The sequence below is a fragment of the Phyllopteryx taeniolatus genome, chromosome 20, assembly GCF_024500385.1.
Source record: "Phyllopteryx taeniolatus isolate TA_2022b chromosome 20, UOR_Ptae_1.2, whole genome shotgun sequence".
NCBI classification, from domain to species: domain Eukaryota; kingdom Metazoa; phylum Chordata; class Actinopteri; order Syngnathiformes; family Syngnathidae; genus Phyllopteryx; species Phyllopteryx taeniolatus.
This window is the reverse complement of record NC_084521.1, coordinates 1,445,040-1,462,295: the sequence shown is the minus strand read 5'-3', so window position 1 is coordinate 1,462,295 and position 17,256 is coordinate 1,445,040. Positions and strand designations below refer to the sequence as shown.

General features: G+C 42.9%; 1 protein-coding gene and 1 long non-coding RNA gene across 5 annotated transcripts in view; one reads left to right on the top strand and one right to left on the bottom strand.

Moving 5' to 3' along the window:
* The window catches only part of LOC133470018 (dipeptidyl aminopeptidase-like protein 6), a 134,898-nt gene that overhangs the window by 58,297 nt on the left and 59,345 nt on the right, over positions 1-17,256 (bottom strand). Inside the window, exon 1 of one of the 3 annotated variants that reach the window (XM_061757816.1) lies at positions 5,307-5,529. The exons of the other annotated variants lie outside the window; for them this stretch is intronic. Coding sequence (XP_061613800.1) covers positions 5,307-5,360 — 54 coding nt within the window. The 5' untranslated portion in view covers positions 5,361-5,529. Of the gene's footprint in view, positions 1-5,306; positions 5,530-17,256 lie in introns of those variants that run through there. 3 annotated transcript variants of the gene reach the window in all.
* LOC133470020 (uncharacterized) lies at positions 5,705-15,926 on the top strand. 2 transcript variants are annotated; one of them, XR_009785838.1, is made up of 4 exons: positions 5,705-5,902; positions 7,607-7,759; positions 8,413-8,693; positions 14,445-15,922. It is a non-coding gene; the product is annotated as an uncharacterized LOC133470020 (long non-coding RNA). The 2 variants fall into 2 exon arrangements; XR_009785837.1 differs by having other exon boundaries at positions 7,607-8,693; positions 14,445-15,926.

The window sequence follows — 17,256 nt, the reverse complement described above, 5'->3', positions numbered from 1 at the left end:
ACGCTAATGACGTTCCGTGTCATCCAATCAGGCCCCCGCTTGCCACTCGGCAAGGTTGCGGGAGAGCGAGCATGCTCGGCGCTTCAATTACACGACCCGCTTACCGTTCTGCAGCTGCGGACCCCCTAATGGGAACCTGGAGCGAGGCCATTGTTAGTTTTCGAACAAGGGGTAAGGTTTCAAGAGAGGATTAGTGCTTGAAAGTCAGGATTCAAGCCAGGTTAGGGTTGAAATTTAGGCTTCGCAGAATTTCAAATCAGAGTTCAAACTATAATTATGATTTCAAATTACGAGCAAGCCAGGCTGAGGGTTTTAAACATTTCAAATTACAGATTAACTCCACTTGTATGATACAATACCAAAGAATAAAAAAAATAATAATAATTTTCACGGGTTTCAATTGGCCAAAGGTGTACTTATTTTTACATGTGTATAACAGTTAATGCCAATTAAAAATGTCAAAATTAGAGGTGCCCCTTTGAAGACTGAATGATTGAACATTTCTAAATTTCGATATTAACCTTGGTAACATTTTCACACTAGCAAGACCACTGAGAGTGTGCAGACGCTATTCAAAATATTGCCTGTAACACTTTTAGGTTTTATTATAGTAACAAAACCCACGAGTCACAGATTGCGATCGAGCCTACGCAGCGTAATCACCGATCTGTTCGGGCCGTGCCCCTGCCCATTCAAATGTGATCATGTGATCTACTGGTACAAACAACAAAGCGAAATAAAGGAGTCAGCGTGCTGATGGACGTCAGCGATCATCCTCGTCTTGTCGCGTTCGCGCGTCATCACGAGGCCATCGTGCAAGTGGCGGATGAGGCGACACCAAAAAGCGACTGATTAACGCTACGAAGACTTTTCTTCGTCTCGTCTCAGCACAAAAAACGCCTGCGAGAGGATCGGATAGCGGATTTATTTGTGGCCACGGTCAAGCCCGCAATACAGGCAATAATGAAAACAAACTGGAATAGCAAAATTGACGCACCCCTAAAGGTTTATAATTGCCTGTAGATGCCACGAAACGGCGTCAAAACACGATTCTATTAGACATGGATATGGCCTGACTCAATGAAGCTCTTCAACGCAGTTCCACAGAGGCCACAATATGGCGCCAAAGCAATACTTTTACATTAGATGCAGCTTTTGGTCAAAAAGAAGTGTACAAGTGAGTTTTTCAGCAAATAACAGAGGAAATGTTCCAGAAAAAAAGTGTATAGACAATTAAGAACATTTCTTAGCCGAGGGGCATCAATTATTTGTGTTTTTCTGGTATTTGCATCAGGGCCCACAAATAAGCGGCGGTTTACTGGCAAAATCACGACTTCACTGCATCATCGTTATCTCTGACAGCTAATGGAGGGTTTCGGCCAAAATGTGCAAGCCAAACGTGCAGTTTGACTACTTTCAAAACAGAACAAAACGGATAAAGACGATGCATTTCCTTGCTTTTATTTGGGCCGCAGAAGCTCTCACGCTTGCCTGGCCGAGAGCCTCCTAAGGCCGTTCGGCAGCCGAGCGCTAAAAGGCAGATTATTGGGCCCGGGGCGGCGGAGGCGTCGTCGCGGAAGGCGAAACCCAAGCCCTCCTCATTAAATGCTCGACGCTGTGATCCGACTTTAAAGCCGCACTGAGCCTCAAATAGCTGTGAGAAGTAGCTGAATACCAACTACCCACAGGACTCGTCTCTGTGGACGGCTCCGCTACTTCGCTTGAGGGTACTGAAAACAGCTGCCACGTGTGATGCTTATTATATGTCACTAGATTTCATTTATATTCCCCCTCATTGTACCCTGAACACAATAATTGTCATCTTCCCCAAAACTGCTGTTAAAAATAGGAGATATGAATATTTCATTTCATTTTTACACCACATATGTTCATGGGTCAGTACGACCCGCTGTGTCTTTCACCTTAAAAAAAAAAGTATTTTCAATTGGGTTTAAAATATTGAGTAAATCATCGAAAATGTAAGAAATTGATCATAAAAAGAAGAACAAAATGTTTCTTCTTGAGTTTTAATCTTCGTCCAACCTCAGACTGATTCATTGATTTAGATGTGTGTCATTCATTTTCTGTCCAATTGAGGTGATCAGTGGTTGCCGTGGCGACGACAGAGGCCCCATGTGCCATTGGCATGTGTTTCAAGCAGTGGTCACAATATTAAGAACACAAAGCCACATGTTCTGCTGGAGATAAGCGCCAAACGGGAGTCTATGTGGGTCATTCCTGAATTGGAGGACATTTTCTTTAGCCACGCCCCATGAAATGTCAAATTATCCATGCACAATGCACAGAAACATGCGCTTGTTGTGTACATGATAGTTGTCCTCAGACAGAATGTAACTGCAGCTGTCGTAAAAGTGATTCCAAACCCGCAATAAAATGGCCTTTTTCTCTTGTCCCTCCCTCTTGATGACCAACTTTCATATCAACTATAACAGACAAAATAAGTTTTTTTTGGGAATGAATGAATATGCTGATGCGTCTTCCTTGTAATTGTTTCAACATTTTTGTTTTATCGCAGACATATTTGAAAATGGTTGTAATTATTAATAAGTCGCAACATGTAATCTTGTTCCTAAAACCTTTTTAGCCATCTAGAGGAAGAGAAAAAAAAGTGAGCCACATTACTCAGCAGAACCCTCAAACCAACACAACCCTATTACTCATATAATTTTTTCTTTTCTTAGATAGTGTAGCAACAATTCTAAACACGTTGCACTGAAATTGCAGCGTGGTGCCTGTTCCACTTGAGTACGGTAGGTGGCGGTATTGCCCAGATAGCACACTTAACTCTTGACTAACTTGACTTCCAAAGTGTCCTCTTCCCGAACGCTTTCCACTAATCCGCTGTTTGCGGAACGTCACGCGACCAAACCCAGGAAACAGGTTAGCGGACTTCCTGTGTATCCCACGCTAACGAGCATGACTACAGTTTGATCGCCTAACTTGCTAAAATTTATTTTTCTTTACGGCTGGTGTCTTTGGACAAACGTTAAATACATGTATATTATTTATCTATGCAAATAAGATATGTAAACAAGAACAAAGCCTCATCATCATATATTGTCATCTTTGGTGGCTTTGTGGTGACATATTTTGTTTGAAAAAAAAAAGACATTGTAGATGTTAAACGTTCCTACGGGGTTCTCTTCGCCACTCACACGAGCCGGGAGGAAGTGCTTGGACCTGTTTTGCCGAATGAGGGAAGCAGGTTGCGCATATACCGGATTGGATGTGTTGGAATTGTGACGATAGCCTGCACACAGCTTTGTGAGGAATGTCATGGAAATGAACCATAGTGGACGTCTGTGCATCCACCGTACCGTGCTAATAGCATGAAAAAAAAATCCTCAAATAAATACTCCCTTTTTTTCAAAAATATTAGAATTCTGAAATGACCGACCCATGCAGATGAGAAACTGGAAGCAAAATGAGCCGAAATTGTCTTGGCGACTTCCCTCTGCTGTAGATCTGCGAGCAGCTGATTAGCGGCGAGCCGGCGCTATCTCGGCCCAGCTGCCCTCGGTCTCTCTGTCCTCTGCGCCCTCATCCCGTCCGCCTTTCAGCAATCCGTCAGGACCTCACCGAGAGATGCGTCCTCGCGAGCCCGACACGTGAGGACATTTGTTCAACTTAGAAGATTTGTCACCGACGACAGCTTATCACAAAGCGCACGTGCATTTTCGATAATGCGACGTATCCTATCCCAGCTCAACGCAAACAACAATCGTCAACCACAGTCGTCAAGTCAACCCGCAGACAGTTGCAAGCTTGGAAACAACAACACTATCAATAAAAACAATCAAAATTTGAGTAAAATGAAGGTTTAATTCTATAAGCTACTGACAACATAACTCAAATTCCAAATGCAAATATAATTTTTAGAGCCGTGATTTGAAGACAGTTATCAAAATACCAAAAAAAGGTCCAGTTATTCTTTTCTGATACTTAAATAGAGTAAAAAGTCTACACAGCCCTGTTCAAATGCCATTTTTAGTGATAGAAAAAAAATGAAAACAAGATAAATCTATTCAAAACCTTTAATTTGACCCACAATCTGTATCACTCAATTGGGGGGGGGGGATCAAGAGGGGAAGTAAAAACACACAACTGAGATCATATGGTTGCACAAGTGAGCCACTTACTGTGGTTGTGTGCAGAATGAACCGATCACATTCAAACTCATGATAAATGGGAGTGAGTACACAACATTTAAGGTGCCTCTGATTAACCCCAAACAAAGTTCAGATGTTCTAGTGGGCTTTTCCTGGCATTTTTGTTGTCACGTCGTACAGCACAGCGAGATTCCACCGCATCAAATGTGTTGCTGGTGTTTATTTGATTCTCAACTGTTATACGTATATAGACTATTTATTGAAGGCACGTGTATAGTTTTTGCTATACAACACTCCTGACTATTCCTGCTGCTGTTCAGTTCTATATATAAAGTTTCTATTTATCAATGCATGGCCATTATTCCCCTGCTGATAGTAGAAGTGCTGGAGTTGATTTAATTTGAGACTTGATACATGTAGTTGTTGCTATAAAACGCTGACGACGATTCTTGCTGCTGTTCCGTTGGGACATAATGGGACAGTATGTAGTATTTATTCATGTACAGCTGTCACTCAACATTTGATAGTACTGCTGGTTTTTATTTCATCCGTGACTTGATGCATGTAAAGATTTTTTTTCAGCTGACTATTCTCGCTTGCTGTTCATGTTTGTACGTATTGAGTTTACTCATTCATGTACAGTTTCCATTGACATTCGCATAAATAGTATTTATGACTCACGCAGTTGCCACATACGCGGCTGCCTTCTAAATACGCACATGTACATTTTTCAATTCACTTTCTTATTTTTTGCTAGTGTACACTTCGCGGCCGTAAAAAACACAATTTCCGCCATTGTGGGACCAATTAAAGTGTATTTTCTTCTCTCCTATAAAGTGAAGGTTCAATCTCCCGTACGATACGAAACGATCGATTTGAAGAACGTAGACATGCGAGCCTTTTTGCCAGAAAGGAAAAAGTCACACGATGTAGAGTTGATGACCGTGAGAATGTCACGTTATTGCAACGCCATCAATTGCGCCGCTGCTTGACACACACACACACACACACACACACACACACACACACACACAACATTGTCGACACAATCCACACATGAAGTTAATTGGACTGCAGCAAGGCAAAGAGCACTTTCACCCAAACAACCCCCACACACACCCCCACCCCCGAAAGGACTGCGATGGATGTTGCATGCCAGCTGGTTTTGGCCGCTACCTGCTCCTGCTGCTGGGCCGCTTTGAGCGCGTTGGCGTCCTTAGCTGTCGTCATATTCAAGCAGCAGCAGCAAAAAAAAAAAAAAGCAGCAGCAGAAAAAAAGAAAGAAAGAACAAAAAAAAAAAAACAACAACAACGCAAAAATGAAGATGTGCAGCCGTGTGGCGGCAACCGGTGGGTGCCAGCTGAGAAAGAAGGAGAAGGAGCTCCTCGGATGGGGAAGGTGAGGAAAGGACGCACTGCTCGGGACTAAGAGGAAGAGGAGGGATGAGGAAGAGGAGAGCGAGCGAGGGTGAGGAGAGGAGAGGAGAGAGAGAGAGAGAGAGCGAGCGACGGCTGACGCCGGCGCCAACGCATCAATTCAAGACGACGCGCATACAAATGCAGCGTTGGGACCTCCACGTTGAATTCATGAGGAATTGGAATATTAATTAGCCGCCGCTGGAGCAGGCTAATTAGCATCGCTAATAGGCTAACTGGAGAATAAATGCGCGTTTGCGCATGTTAGCCGGGTGTTTGAAGAAAAAATAAAAGGCTCGTTTTCAAGACGCTGTGGTCGGCTGCTGTGAAGTTGAAAAAAAAAAAATCATGAAAAGGTAAGTTGATGCGTAAATTTGTTCAGTTTTGATTCCGCATGAACTAATTTCACAGATTTAATTGTATTATTATTTATTTGTTTTTGCTTGATCAAAATCTACTTATTGCTTCATTTATATTTTATTTTGAAGGATAGTCATCTGTGCTACCACAAAAATATTAATTTAACTTATTGGAAGTTATTTACTTTTAATTGCCTCCCAAGTGAACTTTTTTCTTTTTTTTTTTAACTTTGTGGCTTATTTCAAATCTTTGTATTTATTTCTGTTATGCACAGTGTTTGTTATCAAACATATCTGGAATATGACAGTGTTAGGGTGGGGGAAAGCAAGCACCCCTAAAGACAATACAATAATTTTCACTCATGGAGGCAGCACTTCATACGTGTTTCTATCAAAGTGCTGATCTGTGTATGCGACGCATGCATCAAAACCTGCAATCAAGCATGTGCCTCTTATCAGAAGCGAAAGTTCAGCTGTATATCCAACAAAACTGAATCTAGCTTTCGAAAGTGGCTCTGGATCTTCACACAGCATAGCTTCCTAGTCATGAGCAGGACAGTTATTACGTCAATTAGCTCAATTCTGATACCACAATGTATGTGTTTTTACAAGTCGTTACAAAGTCAATTTTCCAGAAGATGTCCTGAGCGAAATAACCCTAACTCTGGTCTGCCTCCTGATTGGCTGACGTGATTATTGGCATTTACGTGTCAGCATGTTCCCATCATGCACCACGTGGCAATTACTCTCGCCGAGTTGTTGGAAGATGTGCTAATCGTTAACGAATACGTCCGTGTGCAGTTTGACTTGCTCTTTGGCGGCCGTTGATGCGCACTTAATTAAAATGGAGAGGGAGCGGAAGGCAATTACCCACAATCCCGAGCGGGCGGCTGGACGCTTGCACATGCCAGCGCATAACTTAATGCGTAAAGCTCTGGCGATGTCCTACGACCCTTGGACACGTCGGGTGTTCCCTGCATGGAATAATATCATAATCGGCAAGTGAAGTAAAAAAAATAATGCAATTGTCAAGAAGTGACAGCTTCCACTCTTCTGGGATGACTATTGTGGATTATTTTTGTCTGTGTTTATGTCTATTTTGTCTGTGTTTATGTCTATTTTGATGTGGTCTGCAAGATGGCAGTTATCATTAGTAATAGTGAGAGGAAACATCACATTAATCAGGTGCCATTTACATTGTGAATGTGTGCCAAGGGTGCTGTGGTCTTTTTTTTTTTTACTTTGTGGATAATTGCAATTCAATCTGTGTACAGTATTTGTATTGTGCAAGGTGGCAGTTATCATGAATAATTGGTGAAAAATGTACAGTAAATTATGCTAGTCTTTCTGGATTCTGGATTATTTTGATTTGTGTGTTGGCGCCTGGACATATTTGACTTTGTGGATTATTTTTAGGTGTTTTTCTTTTTTTTCTTCTATTTGTATTGTGCAAAGTGGCGGTTATTATGAAAAAATTGGTGACAGGAGGAATTGAATGAATCATATGACATGTTCAGTGTGGTGGATGTTTTTGACTTTGTGGATTATTTCTAGTCATTCTGTCTATTTCTATTGCGCAAAGTGGTTGTTATAATGAATAATTGGCAAGAGGAGCATCTGCCTTGTACATTGTGCCTGTGCATGCTGTTTTTTGTGTGTACACAAAAATTAGAAGCATCTAATTGAGCTAAATGTCCGCAGAATGAAGTGCTAACGCCGCCGGTGCAACCTCTTATGGATTCATTGATCGCTTAAGACGAGCGAGGAGCTCGACGAGGTCCGCCGCGGCCTCGTCTTGTGCCGCAAACACGCTGACGATGGAGTCGTCCACTGCGCTCGGCTGACGAGTCGCGGGTGAGCGGCGAAGGCGACCGCAGGAGAGGAAGCGAGAGCATTTTCCTCCCCCATTTGCTCTCAACCTCTCCCTCTTTTTTTCTCCCTCCCTTACTTGCTCCCCTTTTCTGTCCTTTTCTCTCCCCCTCACTTCCTCTCTTTCTCCCTCCTGTTCACCCCCTTCCTCTCTCCCTGTCCCTCTTAGTCTCTCTCCCCTCATCCCCTCTCTCTTCCCCAGTCTCTCCCTTCTTCCTTCTCCACCCTCTCTCCCCCTTTCCCTCGCTCCCCTTCTCTCTCTCCACTCCCTCTCATCCCTCTATCTCGCTTTCTTACCCTCTCCTTTCCACCCTCTCTGCCCCCTCTTTCTCTCCCTCGCTCTCTCTCCTGCTTTCGCTGGCCCTCCTTCAATCTCTTTCTCCCTCTCTCCCCTCCCTTCCTCTCTTTCTCTTAGCCTCCCCCTTTCTCCCCCACTCCCTCATTTTTTCCTCTTTTCTGTCCTCTACCTTTCCCTCTTTCCTCCCTCCCTGTTCTTCTCTCTCTGCCTCTCCATCTCTCCATCACCGTCTTTCCCTCCCTTTCTCTCTCTCCTTCCCTCTATGTCCTCTCCCCCTTTTATCTCTTCCCCTCTCTCCGCCTCTCCCCCTCTTTCTCCCTCTCTCTACCGCCACTCTCAGCGTCCTCCATCACGCCAAACGAGTGTGTCGAGGAGCACGGCGACCGCCCGCAGGATTCGAGTGAGGCGAGGAAGAGGAGGAGCCCGCCAAGCCTTCCAGAAAGTCTTTAATCAAAACAAGTTGCAACTTTTTGCTTTTTTGGAAGCGCGCCATCAGGCCGCGTCGCGTTGATGTCGGAATAAATGGAACGCTGACGGATGATGTCGGACCTTGGCGGCTGCGCGACGTCTTCTTGGAGAGCGCGGCCGCCTGTGACTCACTGTCTTGAATATCTCACACAAGTGAGTACTCCCCTCAGACTGTTCTCAATATTTTATCGCATCTTTTCATGGGACAACACTGAAGAGTAGTCAGGACTGATTGTATTACAGTGTAAATTTACTGTCCTCTCAAACGTGAATGTCAACAAAAGTGAATTCACACCTAAGTTAAAATGCCTAACTTGTGCCTAATTAATAATTTTCCCATCCGAGTCGTTAGTGTTACAAGGTCTCAGGTGTGAATGGAGAGCAGGTGTGTGAAATTTGGTCTTATCGCTGGTCAGTAAAAGTTGAATATGGCATGGCAAAGAAACACTTGAGGATCTGAAAAGAAGAGTTCTTTACTCCTTTTGTGAGACACTGTGTGCGTGTGCATGTGTGTGTATGCGTGCACCCACATAGATAATGTTGCTTCAGTCCTATTATCTATCTGCAGATTTGTGCAGAAGTTTCCGTTCTTTCCGGCCCGACTGCACAAAGCCTCAACCTTAATGCTTTTTTAAAATATATATATATATATATATATATATATATATATATATGATACATTAAATTATCATTAATTCTCACTTAATTCCCATTAAACTCATTCACTGCCAGCCCTCCCAGTTAACGTGGATAATTTTACTTCTACAGCTGTCAATGGCAGTGAATTTAATTTTCATGAAATTCCGATTGAAAGTTTCAATTTGGACTCGTTCCGAAATTCCGCTACTTAACTTCCAATGGAAATTTAGCGCAAACTTTCCAGAAATTTTGGGGATGGAAGAACAAGTTCAATTGACTAAACTTCTCACAAACGCACTCTGAAGAGTGGAGACTGTTCGCGCTGCTCAACTTCACCTTTACAGCCTTTAGGTGTCCCAATACTTTTGTCAAAACCTGTCAAACATTATAAGGATACTGCATTGATAAATGAATTCTCAATCGGTCAATTGTAAATGAACCTTATGCAGAATTTGTGACACGGCTTTTGCACTGGATCTCATTAGAGGGTGTACCTAATAAAGTGTCTGGTGTGTGAACAATAAATGAGTGCAGGTTTAGGGGACTGAGGGTTCCTATAATGGAGCTTAGATTTCGTGCTGGCAGTTGCCTCCCGGTGCAAATAAATGTTAACGAGCCTCTCGAGCGGAGGAGGAGGAGGAAGAGGAGGAAGAGGAGGAAGCATCATCATGATGACAACAGTAAAAAAGGCTTCACACATCCGGCGGGCTTTTGTTCCGCTTTGTGTCGAGATCACAGAAGCCACTTCAGTGGAGTTTGTTTTCCCAACGCAGCACGCCAAACTCCGTTCCCTTTTGACGAGGACCAGAAGAGACAAGCCCCCCTCGGAAAAATATTGACAGAACACCTGCGCGACCGCTGGAAAAGGAAGAACACGAATCAATGCGCGCCAGTGACAAATAATCCTCTCCGGGGAGATGACGAGGGGGCTGATTCAGCAGCGCCTTCATGTTCCCGCCGCGGCCTCGCACGTCCGCTGACGCGCTGCAGGGAACTTCTCCAATTTCACAGACGACGTCAGACGGACGGACGCTTGTAGAAGGCTGAAAATCTTTCGCTACATTTTCTCGGAAAGTTCAACTGGGGAGGTTTTGGAAATATTCCAAATTGGAAGGATGAATGGAAATGTTTCATAGTCCAGCAAAAATCAGTTTTGTCCTAAGCAGACATCCAACCCAAATAGTGCAATTAAAAAGCATGACATTTCAATAAATAGCAGAACTTCTGTCCAGTTTTAAATGTTTGGCTGAACAATAAATTCTTTCACTGAAGAACAGAAACATGTAGACTTAAATATTACTCATCGTACTGTTCCAGTCCGTTCAAAAATAAAAAAAATAAGGTGTTTGACGACTGCAGACGTCCGATAAAACCAATCTCCAAATAAAGTGAATCGCCCCGCCGAAAACGTCCGCCTGTGCGTTGAGCTGAGGGACAGCTCATGGAAAAAAAAAAAGGTTTGAAGCATGTGAAATGCTTTCACAAAAACTGCCTGGGAAGAAGAAACATTTTGGCAGACAAACAACAAGCATATTTATCCTTAATTTGAGATACTTCATCTTTTCATTTCTGCACTGCATCTAGCTGATGATGATGTAGCCTGTCAAAAGCGCGCAAACACGTTCGCGGCGAGCTGTAAAACAACATCCCAGCTCGTCTTTTTCACGCCAGAGCCAATTTGTGTCGAGGATGCTGCCAGACGCAAATTGACGAGTAAAAGCTCATGCGAGAGCAACACGGCGGCTGCAGCCGGCCATTAGGCGGCCGTATTATCAGCAAAATTCGATTAAAGAACGTGCAAATGAAATGACGGCAGCCCTCAAAGTGCATGCGAAATGAACGTTACAAATATTCCTTCATGTTCCGTCGTTAGCACGCGCGCCGACCTGGCCTGCAAAGCAAAGGAAGACGGTCGAACGCTAACTAGGAAGCAACGCGCATTTCAAAACAGGCGGTGAAGAAAAGACGTTTTAAGTGCAGTTCATTAACCCCCTGCAATGCTTCACGCCGCAATATGGATCGTCATTAGGCGCCGCGCACTTAACATGACATTTGGAAGACGGTGAATGATTTTCTCCAACAACAATTTAACAGAGCAGACAAACACAAGTGTTTGAATTCTCTATGGAGCTCTCTTGAAGCCATTACCCTCGTAAAATATATTTTTAAAAATATAGGGGACACAAACTAAAACAGCACATTTCACCTGTCACGGCCAAATAAGGCGGGATTTACGCTGCGTACTTCAAGTACCACAATTAAGAATTTATTCATTTTTCATATCATTTGATCAGTAACGGTAAAGAAATACCCCAGTCAATTTCATTAAAAAAAATAAAAATAAAGATTCTATTACTTTTACTGAGTGTTTACATTATTGGCAGTTGATATCATTCAAAAGGTAAAAAAATATATTCTAAAGTAATGAAAGTGTCAGGACAATTGCATGTCTTGCGCGTCATTATGAATGTATAAAGACAAAAGTGTTATGGGATTAATTAATATCATTTATGCACTAGTGTTCGTAAAGTTCGAAGGGCAACGCTTGGAGATCACACGATTTTTATGAGCATGTTTGTGTCTTTACCGTTATGTGCTTTTGTCTTTACCGTTATATATTCCCCATTGAAAAGAATATATAGCGAAAATCTGCTCATAATTGATGTCCCTTATGATTGCCTCCTAAAAAAAAAAAGAGAGCGAAAGAAACCCACGTATAATCAGGGGTCCAGTTAAAACACAAAAACAAAAACCAAAACGGGGTCTCCACAAATAAAAGGGAGTGCCCCCCTAAAAACATTTTAATAAAAAAAAATCAGCAAATAGGTGAATTCGTGAATGCCGATCCGCTAATATGCAGCGTCCATTGTCATCCGAAAAAGAAAATAAAGAAATTAAAGAAATAAACTGGTTTTCTGAAGTGTAATTAAATCCCACACGTACACACTGTAGTATCTGTGAGTTGATATGTGCCTTTAATAAGAGGCGTGGCCTATTGAGTGACATGAGTGCAACACAAAGGTGATGGCTCTTAATTTTCCGGGGCCCTCAAGGTACCGCAGTACAGTTAATCAAGGTTTCATCATGGCAACAATTTCAACACATTCTTCTATCAGCTGTTTGAAAATCTGAATAAATCAGATGTGGCTTTGCTTTTGTGTCAACGATGTCGTGACTGCAGCTTTATTTTGCTTACGCTGCATTTGAACCTGATGGAAATCTGCCCAAACAAAACCCCGACGTGGTTCCCAGGAAAGCGTAATGGGAAAACGGAACCACGCGGCGGGGAGCGACTGCCGCATTTCAACTTTATTCCCCGACAAAAGTGCTGGGCTCAGCCCTTTTCCCGCTCCCGCCCAAATGAGAAAGCGAGTCCAAATGTTATAACCCCCCGAGGGGCTGCCAGACAATAGCAGAGACTTTTTTCCCAACAGCGTGACTGATGTCGAAGCGAAACGGTGCCGCAGCTCCTCATGACCTTAAAAGTGGCGATACAGCACGAGATAAAGTGGAAAACAACGGCGCGGGGAACTAATCCGTACGACAACGGCGCGCCGGTCCAGGCCGAGGCGCCGACTAACGCTCGGGGGCCGTGACGAATCGGGTCCGGCGGGGGAGCACATTTGTCTCAGCGGGCCAACATGTCCGGTCATCACAGCGGGACATTTTTTTTTTTTTTTATCCTCCTGCGAGGAGGAAAATTTAGCATGGAAACGAAGCTTTGTCAGCTCTGTGGTAGTCGGGCTTTTGAGGTTTTAAGAGGACGGGGAGCAGCACGACGGATCAGAAAGTAGCTAAAACCAAGATCTCGAGTGGTGCAATACGACAATGGACAAATCGACATGCACGTGTAGACGTCACATCCAAACACTGCAATCTGGTCGCTTTGCACACTAGTGGTATGAAATAACTACAAATAAGTAAAAAAAAACACAAAATTTAATAAAAAAAAATCAAAAATCCATGTCACGCTTGCTCACAATGATTGTATTTGCGGGGAAATGTCAGAAATATTCCCAACTGAAAGAGCCAGACTTCAATTTTGTCAATTCCTTATTTGTTGCCATAAATTCACATAACTGTATTGATTAATCAATTGTCATTAAAAACAAATGTTCTATCAATCAATTGTATCAATTACTGCAAGTCCCTGTCAGTTATTCATGCACAAAAGATAAGAAAATAAATGCAATAGACTACAATACAGTAGAAATAAAAATGACTCGCAATAATACCCAAAATAAAGAAAAAGAAAACACGCTCAGCCACACCCACACACTCACAATGTGCTCTCATATAGCTTTTAAGATGGCTCCTCTCACCGCTTACCTGCGAGAACCACCAAACACAAATAAATAGAAATACGAGAAATGATCTACAAAGTACAAAAAGTCCATGGCTCGCTCAATCACACGGCGTGTGCGAACATATAATTAACGCTAAGGCTTCCTCTCGCCAGTTGCTCACGACAGATGCCACCTTGCACAATAGAAATAAACACAACAGATTCAAAATAATCTACAAAGTACCACGGAAGAACACTCCTGAGCAGGAGGGAGGAGCTGAAGGTTCACGGAAGCTAATTTGATGCTGGCTAGCTTTCATTGCTTTTCACAAGTGAAGCAAGGCCAGCGGCATATAGCGCCCCCTGAGGGCTAAAACCGACCTTTCAAATGAACAGTTTTTTCCCGCTATTGGAAAAAGTAACAACACAGCTAGAACGCTTGTAATAATACACAAATATTTAATGAGTATACAAATATCTTAAAATTATCAGATATTTGATATAATAATAATAATTTCAAAATGCTTATGTAGAGTTAAAAAGAAAGATAAAACACAAAACAGTATACAGAATCGGCTTTTTAACGAATTGCGCAGACTCCTACTGCACAGCACATTTGTAATAGTATTTAAAATATGCATCTCACTAATGAAATAAACACTTTGGCCTAACTCGAGACTTGCTGCTCTCTGTGATTAATAAAATGACACCCCCACAATCCCCAGGCATTATATCCAAATACATAAAAGTAAATGAATCCATAAAATAAATACGACTAAAATCCTTGACCTTGCCCGCGTGAGGTCTGGTAATGGCGGCGATAACAGCCCGATAACATCTGCAGCAAAGCACTGTGGGTAAACGACCGGTTTGGAGCACATTTTCCGTCACCTTTACGACTCCAACAGGCGACGGGCCGGCCGGTAATTGTGCGTCGTTGTCGGACATAATTGAACATAACGAGTGGCTTTTGCCTGCAGCCGGCGGGACGCGCCGGCGCGGCGGAGTCGTTGGTGGAGTTGAAAGGAGACAGGAAGTCAGCCATGAGCCCATGATGTCGCCTGGGGGGAGGACGCGACCTCGTGATGCTCTCCGAACGAGAGACAGCCGCCGCCGCCGCCGCCGATGCTTAATTGACGCACAGTGTCGGCCCAGAGCAATGCATCGTGGGAAACACGGCCACGCCGAAGCAAGCTCAGTAACGCCCAAGAACGTTTTGAACAAATTTGATGAATAGCAAAAAAGTTGCAAGAATCCACACCTGAAATGACACAGGAAGTCTGCCATTTTGGTTCAAAGGCTTTTTGTCCGTTTCCACGGGTCCTCAAAGTTTTGGGGAAATTTGACTTGGAATCGTGAAATTTGCTAGGCGTGTCTATCATGGGTAAACCCACAAAAGAGTCGAAAGGACCCATGCCCAAGCGAAGGATATATTGGTTTGGGAAATTCAGCCGCGGAAGCCAATTTCACTTCGCAGTATGAAATTTGGTCACGAGTCGCCCCACAGAAAGGTCTCAAGAAGCTATGCCCGAAAAGACACAGGAATCCTGACATTTTGCTTTCAATTGGCCCTGCTAGGGTCATGATTTTTTTTTTTAATTCAGCCGCAGGAGCCCGATTGATTTGAAAACATGAAATTTGGTTCAAAAAAACAAAAAAAAGTCCCACAATAAAGTCTCAAGAAGCCATGGCCAAAAGTCACACGAAGCCTGTCATTTTGGCTCTAAGTGGCCATTTTAGGGTGATTTTCTGGGAACTTGTCTAAGTGATTTTGGCCTATGCTACCAAATTTAAAACATGTACACAAGCAGCTATGTAATAAATTTGTTATTGCACACCACTGACGAATATCGGTGCATATTTTATTCAAAATCTGAAGGGTTCTTTCTTGGAAACAAAACCGTTAATACCTTTTAAGTTAAAGAATTTCACAATTGTGTGGTAGGTGGTAGATAACAGGTCTACTCTTACCTTTTGGATGAAAAAAAGCTCAAACTAAGTAGTGTTGGAAATCATTAAAAAGCAATATTTCTTGCTCTAAAGAAAAACAATGCTGCCCCCGAGTTGAATCAGATTAGAAAATTGATTACACAACACATACTACCTACCGATCGGACCTCATTGGAAAACCAGTTTTTCACAGTCTGGCACGTCCCAGATTCCCGCGGGGTAAAAAAATGTTGCCCATAAATAAAACAAAAGAAATATTTGCGACATTTGTTTGACTCCACCTCCCGCTGAGAGAAAGATGGGATGGAAATGTCAACGTGGGGCGTCCAGTCCGCCTGTCAAATGAAGACGAGGCGCACGGCTGAACGATCACAGTCGTCGCCCCCCGCCGCGCCGGATGACAAACTTGGGGATGAAAGACGCCAAGATGCCAGGCTTTAACACTTACATACTGCTCGTTTTCCATGCGGGATGTATTAATTGCATGTGTGAAATTAATAAAGGGATGATAAATCCTTCATCAATTTTTCAGAGTACATTTTTCATTTTTAAAAACATCAAAAGATCAGTGTGATGTCCTATTTATGTAGGATCGTTAATGCTGATTTTTCAGTGTTTCGGAATTCGCCCATTAGCCTAAAATACAAACAGGCGCATGTTTCAACACAGACAGTTCTCAGGACAGTTACAAACTCCTCCTTGAACACCGTCCCACCTGTCCCCTAAAAAAATAAATAATAATAATTCGACTCTTACTGTTTCGAGATTCCCTCACAATCCTTCAAAGGCCAACCGGTGCACGGAAACGCAGACAGTTCTCAGTACTGCTTCAAAGCTTCCTCTCAAACACGTTATCACTGTCCCATAAAAAATATACATATTTATGGGATACACAATTTCATTTCAATTTCCACCAATTACCATCATTTTTCTTGATTTAACGCACTAATAAATCTAAATGGAGAACTTTCAAATGTCAAAACGACTCCAATTTGACAAAGATCTCGCTGTTGTTTTTGCGCCGAGACAGAAAGTCCGACATCCTCGGCCGCCCTCCGTCCAGCGGCCACCGCCCATAATTAGCATCAACGGCCGCCAAACAGCGAGCCGACGATCGCAGTCGTTTGCTGCGGCTGCCCGCGGGAATCGGGCGGGACGGAGAAGCTGCAAAATGGAGCGGTGACGACAGCACGAAAGTTTATACTTCAGTTTATTTTTGAAAGGGGACAATGCAATTTCATAAAACACATGAAGTACACATGGTTAAAAAAGCCAGAATTAGCCAGAAGGCTAGTTTTCATCTGTAGTCCCCTGGCCATGATGTAAAAAAGCAGTAAAATACATCTACAAGACAATATAATACAGGATACATAATCAAACTATACTATTTAGAGAGAATAAAACCATAATTTTTTTGATCATAACAAAAAGACAACATAACATACTTGTCTTTTAGTGTTGGCAGCTATAGGTGTTAACTAGCCACATTTTCAGTTTTTTTGTGAAGGCCTTGTATGTTGTAAGCAGTTTAACCTCCTTAGGTACTGAGTTCCACTCACCAGCGCTCCTCACTGACCAGGCTGACTTACTGAAAGTGCTCCTGCGCAGAGGAATGAGACAGTCACCTCTGACAGAGCCTCGAGTGACACGCTCAGAGCTGTTTCTTTGGCTGATGAACTCAGCCAGAGGAGCTGGGGCCAAATCATGCAGTACTTTATAAATCAAATTTAAATCTGCAAATATGTGAAGACGGTCCCAGTTTAAAAGACTGTATTTTTTTAAATTGCACAGTGATGATAGTGCCTTGGTTTTTTATCCATCACTTTAATGACTTGTTTGTAC